The following is a 6,470-nucleotide window of genomic DNA, read 5'->3' as shown; positions in this document are numbered from 1 at the left end:
GTCCTGGTCTCAACTCTGGGTTGTCAGGGATTTGATTTACTAATAAAGTTTGCCAGGTTCCTAGAAATGAGAGCAGCTCCATCCAAAGTGGGATGAATGCCGTCTCTCCTAATAAGACCAGGTTTTCCCCAGAAAGTTTGCCAATGATTAACGAAACCCACATCATTTGCTGTAACAGGTGAGTTACATATAAATTCATCCTCTGTACAGTTGTCATGAATGTTGAAATTAGCTACAGAGACCAAACTGTTTTTTGTACCAGGCTGTAAACATGTTTATTTCTGCTGTAAAGTTTTAACATGGAGGTCTGTGGGGACTGACTCGCTGTTGGAGCCAGCCTCAAGTGGACATTAGAGGAACTGCAGTTTTTGGATTCATTTTTCAGCCTCTGAGATTGCTGCTTGTTATAAACACAAGTAAATAATCAAAAAATAAACAATTTAACTTCATAGGCTGCTACTTACTGGCGGTACAAGAACAAATATAAAAAAAAAATGACCACATCTACAAAATCTACAAGTCTACAAACTGTTACAACACTGTTTTTAAAACGCTTTCAGTGGGCGCAATATTTCCACAGCAACGCCGTCGGGTCTGGACAGTGGTACTAGCAGATTGGCCGGATGACCTGCTCCCACCGGACCCGGGTGGTGCACAGGGCAGGAAACCGAAGAGCAGCAAAATGAACCTTTAGACTGACACGTTTAACTGGTCAAAAATATTCTTGGCGGTTAACGGTTACTTTTGACATCCCTAACACACACACACACACACACACACACACACACACACACACACAGAGGACCAAATGCATGATCCTCTCAGTTTAAGCCTAGTGGACACATTTTTTTTACTCGCTCAGTCAGCCGTTGCAGTCATTAGTTCGTCTCTGTAATTATATGGACTATTAACTTTTATTTAGCGTCCACAGTGCTTACAAAAAGACACTGTTGGGATTTAAAGTGTTGTTTCCTGCAGCACACTAACAGGCCTCTGACACGACGGACAAAGGAGCAGCGGAGCGAGAGTAGAAGAAGGGGGGTGTAATGTAAGAGGAATGTAAATGTAAACGTATGGACAGTGAAAAAGTCACAGCCAGGAGAGTAAAACATGAGAAAAGACAAGACGTTGACAGACAAATTCCTTTGAGGCCCCTACACTGCTGAAGACTGCACCCTAAAAATATTTCTTTAACATGATAGAGGTGACATCTGCCCGAGTATTCAGCGTGCTCAGAGAGCTCGGTGATAAGTACTTCCCTCTGACGGTAATAAGCACGCTCAGAGTAGAACAAGAGGAAATGAGTGGATTTAGGGCTGCTCAGGACTCGGTAAACAACATTTCATAATGACGAGTCAACAAGGATAAACACACCTCTCCTCAGGCGACACACCAGCCTCAAGATCTTAACCTTGAATCCTTTGAGCTCTTAAAAACCTTAAAAATTCTTTTATGGCAAACTTCTTTCAGCTTTTTTTTTTTTGACAAGATTTTTGTAAACTGAGGATTATAAACTGTCAAGTTTTCATTTCAACTTGTCAGTCTCGAGCTAATTTCACTGATCTGATGTAAAAACTTCATTATAACAAAACTGATGGGAGTATTTTCTACGACCGTCACACATTACAGTCAGCTGTGTAAAATACTGCATCAGCTTTTACTGATTGTTCAGTTTAAAGGGGCATTTACTGACAAGGGAGTTGGTTTCCTTTCAACATTGGGAGGTTGGGAGGTTTTTGCTTAAATTAAATGCGACTAGTAAAAAAATGCTTGCTGCACCTTTTTATTGTTGCCAGGCAAACACCTCATCACCTCCTTACCCTAACCTTTCCATGTAATCAATCTACCGTTTATTTATCCTCCAGTCATCAGTATTTAGTCTTGACATGTTGAGGCAGAGGGTACTGTCTGTAGCTCTGGTTGAGGATGAGAGGCGTTCAGCAGATAAACAGAGATCTGTGTGGGTACATGAGACCCTAAAAAAGAGGCTGGATCATGGGGAGTACCACCAGTTTTGAATTTGTTTTTGGTTAAGTGTCTGAAATAAGCTCTGTGGTTAACACAAGTTGATGAGACTTTTACATTTTGTTCTACCACATAAAATACATCAGTAAATACCCTACTCATGAACCCTGAAGCTTCTATGTGTCTTTAAAAAAGACTGTTGCTAACAAGCGGTTAAATGAGGCTTCAGAACGTCTTCATGCCGAACACAGCTTTACAGCCTCGTTGTGGTGGCGACGTTAAGTCATGCAATCGTACTGTAGTTCCGTTTATAGCTGAACGCTAGCTTTTTACTTATGGCAAATACATTTAGGCTTCGGTTGTCATAACAGTGATGGTCATTTGTGAAGATTATTTTTATTGAACAAAACAGACAAGTGTCATTGTTTGCCACAGAGTTTATTTTCTGCCAAAATTCCAGAATCGAATTGAAAAATCTTGTTGGCTTCTTGACCAGGAAACCACGGTGACGCCAACTCCTGCTTTGGCCTAAAGTAAAACGTCATCCCTGCAGCACTCCATTGTGCCTTTTCAGCATCAGCTTGCGGTCTAAATATCTTTAATTTTGTCACAATAAAAGTCCTCTACTACTTTAATGTTTTTATTTGAGGGGACAAATGCTCAAGTTCTAAATATAAAAAAGGGACGAGTCCTCTGAGTCCACAGTGAAATCTACACTCGAGCTCTGATGGGACCCAAAAAGTCAGACCTGACTCTACATGAACCTGCACAGTTTCTGTCTAAGCCCAACCCAAGCCTGAACCACAACAGCAGCAGGCCCAATTCAAAACTCAAATTTCTAGCGTAAGAAAAAAAAAAAAAAAAGTATATATCAAAGCAGTGGTTCCCAACTGGTGCAGCCACAAGGTCCAGATTTCTCCTTCGTCATTGGTTCGACGTCCATACAGTTAAATACATTCAGCATCATACTTACATTTAGTCATGTCGCCGAGCTAGTCTGCTTTCTCTGCTAAGTAGCTGTCTGTTAGTCGCTCACTCTACAGCAGGAAACAGAACTTCAGAATAAAAGCTCTGTGCCAGAATTTCACTGTACTTATAAAGTGTGTGTGTTTTTTTTTACAAACTTGACACGTTTGCGTTACTTGCGGCCCATTCAGAATGGACCCAAAACCCACTGTTGGAACACGACCCACCAGTTGGGAACCACTGAATTAAAGTATATTTTTTACATGTTAAATATATATTCTATATATTTATTTTACATATATAAAATATTTCATAAAACATTTATTACAAGCAAAGGGCTGCTGTGTTTCCTCGCACCACCTCTCCTTCTTCTGTTCCTTATTTCATTAATATGTCGTATAGGTTCGGCAGAGTGGGCCATGTCCCTCAGTGCAACTAGTGTGCACGGGGTCCATTGCAATGCGGCAGGCAGATAACGATCACTGCACTTTTTCATGTTACACCCACCTCTTCTACTGCTGGGGAGGCAGAAGCTAACACTGCCCCAAAGCCACTATGCAGCCCCTCTTTCTCCCTTTCATTCATTTTCCGTCCCTGACTCACAAGCGCTGTCTCTCAATCTCCCCCGACTGCTATGTCACTTTCCATCTTTGATCCTTTTCCCCCATTGATTCTGTTCATTATAACTCCTGCAATTTACACACACAAAAGAAAACACCAGTAAACTGGCGAGGACCTGTTTCAAACCTGGGGTAACAATAAGAAATTTCAGCCTGACCTGAAGCTGGTGGGTCTGGCTGGGCCATATCAGCCTCAGGCAGAGGCAGTTGGTGCTCATATCTACACCTTTATTTATGAAGACTGCAGATGTAAAGGAGTTTACAGTGACTGATGAAGTGCCTTCTGACTTATGGTTAAACTTTTAGACTCCTGTGACTGGATCGTTTCTGTCAACGGCTACAAAATAATTAAACATCTCCTCCATCACCGGCTGCTTCAGCCCGATCTTACTGCAGCTGCAGAGCTTCCCTCTCCGTCTGTCTCTGCTACAGCTTCTCACCCTCCACATGTTCCCTGAGTGCTGCAGATTTTACACCTGCTTTTCTAAGATGTTAAATGTCAGTCACACTCTTTGGCCTCAGTGCAGCGATAAACCTGGTACCGCTACGATTTCCAGGAAATCCACTCCCTCCTATATTTTGTCCCTCTAGAACAGGAAGTCTTAAAATGCATATTGCATGAGACCAAACGTGCAATTTAATTTTTACTGGTGCAAAGCGTCAACGGTCAACATGTCTGTAAAGGGAGCAAGTACATATCAGTAAATATCCCCACAGAGTGGACGCTGGCAATGCGGCGCTTTGTGTTAAACATGTTGATGGTTAGCAGGTGATGCTCACCAGAATTATCTTCAGCGTTTTAACTTGCTAACATTTGCTATTTAATGCAAAAAACGGAGGCTGAATTAAAAACCTGAAGATGGCGCTGCATGAAAAGTCAGAGGATCACGAACGTTTTTACAACTCATCCTGAGAGAAACATAAACAATGAACCACATCGGGGAATCAGGTGCATCATCTGGAAACGAACATCTGCACAAAATTTTGTGCCAATCTAACTCGTGGATGTGGAATTATTTCACTGGCTAAGTGTTAATTATGACCTGCGAAAAGAAACGTCAGGGGATGATTAAAGAATTCATCCTCAGGGGACCATAAATTATTGTATAACAGCACAGAAGTGGGAGGAACAGGGGTGAAAAGGGGCCCAGTAGGGAATGCTGATTTTAAATAGTTAGAATGTTCTTTATAGGTACATCCCCTGGTGAACAAACTACCTGCACGACCACCACAAGCAAAGACAACTACAACGAGGAATGACTTTTAGGTAACAGTGTTGCTTGACCGTCACACTGCAGAAAAGGGCAACAGTTCAAACACTGTAAAAACACAATGTTACTTTGCATGTTTTTCCTTCAGCCTCAGTTACTAATACTTTAAAATGAAAAACTAACTCTGCAGCAACTTATACCCTAGCTCTGATTTTCCAGAAGGAGCCTCAGCCATCTGGGAACAACCTTGTTATATTTCTATCTATCATATGGACCCTAACTGGAGCAAAAGAGAAACATACTGAAGGTTGTTTTACCTTGATGCTGATGGATCAACATCAGAGTCGTGGTGACGAGCCAAAAGTAAGTGGGTAAGTCCATCCTGCTGCCTCCTCAGCGTCCAGGTGAGAAATCTGCGACTCAGCTTTTGTGTAAAATTCCTCACAGCAGCTCCCTCCTTCCAGAAATGAGATATATGAAACACCTTTCACACACACGCAGGAGGAGGTCCGGCTGAATCAAACACCTGAGCTCACGAAGGTTCCCGGTCAACACACGGAAAAAAGAACACCAAAAAATGTCCACTGGATCCAGGAATCTGCAACAGTTGCCACCCAGGTGCAGAGCTCGAGTAACGCTGGTATCCTGAGGGGCTGGAGGCTGCTGTGGCGTCCAGATGGAGAAAGGACAATGTTAACAGCTGTATGGAGCTGTATCATAACACATGGAGAGAAGTGAACTGGAGGAGTGAAGAGAGCAGGAGTGAAGAGGAGGAGGAGGAGGAGGATACACAGGGGAGGCAGAGCCTGCAGTGAGACACCTCCACAGCTTGAGTGTCATTAGTCACAGCGTCCTCCGCCCGCCACTGGCCCGCGCCCTGCTCGCATGATTGTCTGGTCTCTCACTGTGGTCTCAATCCTTTTGGTTCTGTCTCTCTGCTTTTTCTGCTCTCCGTGTAATCTGAAGTGTCTCCCTGTTGATGCAAAGTCCACCACAAACATACTGTCTGTTGTGTGTGAAGACGTCTGAGTCGGAGGAAACTCATGTAGGAGGTTACCCTGCCAGAGCCTGGGCAGGTTATTGGAATTTAAACTTACATCAATGAGTTGTTTCCAAATTAATCTTTCTACACAACAAATAAAAACTTGCAGATCATACACAAATACATTTGAAAATACTTAGCTAATATGTTTTCATTACTGTAGCGAGGAAATGTTCATTAACTAACCTGACGAGTCACGAACTGTTGATACTGAATAAATCAGTCGGAGGCTCTGGAACTATCCTTAAATGGTTCAAGTCATATCTTCATGACAGGAAGCACTTTGTCTTGATTGGTAACCATAAGTCAGAGCAGATGGCCGTGACATGTGGTGTCCCACAGGGATCCATTTTGGGACCCCTCTTTTTTAATCTCTATATACTTCCATTAGGCGAAATCATACAGAATGATAACGTAGCCTAACATAATTATGCAGATGACACGCAAATATATATATCGCTTTCACCAGGTGATTGTGGACCTGTAGAACGTCTGCGTCACTGTACTGAGCAAATGAATGATTGGCTGCATCAAAATTTTCTCCAACTCAACAGAGATAAGACCAACATCATGGTCTTTGGGCTCTGGAGAGAAAGACAAAGTGTCAGCTCTCACCTCGAATCCCACTCTTTTCACTAGGAGTCACACAGAAACCTTGGTGTTATC

The 6,470-nt window shown here is 42.6% G+C and overlaps 1 protein-coding gene across 1 annotated transcript in view; it reads right to left on the bottom strand.

Moving 5' to 3' along the window:
* si:ch211-202p1.5 (uncharacterized protein LOC103909337 homolog) overlaps window positions 1-5,491 on the bottom strand; it is a 37,449-nt gene extending 31,958 nt beyond the window's left edge. Inside the window, exon 1 of the mRNA XM_050057969.1 lies at window positions 5,080-5,491. Within this exon, the coding sequence (XP_049913926.1) occupies window positions 5,080-5,143 (64 nt within the window). The 5' untranslated portion in view covers window positions 5,144-5,491. The remainder of the gene's footprint in view (window positions 1-5,079) is intronic.
* Between the last annotated feature and the right edge of the window lie 979 nt (window positions 5,492-6,470).

Source organism: Epinephelus moara, chromosome 12 (assembly GCF_006386435.1).
Source record: "Epinephelus moara isolate mb chromosome 12, YSFRI_EMoa_1.0, whole genome shotgun sequence".
NCBI lineage: Eukaryota > Metazoa > Chordata > Actinopteri > Perciformes > Serranidae > Epinephelus > Epinephelus moara.
The sequence above is the reverse complement of the archived record's forward strand: the minus strand, read 5'-3'. Positions and strand labels throughout refer to the sequence as shown.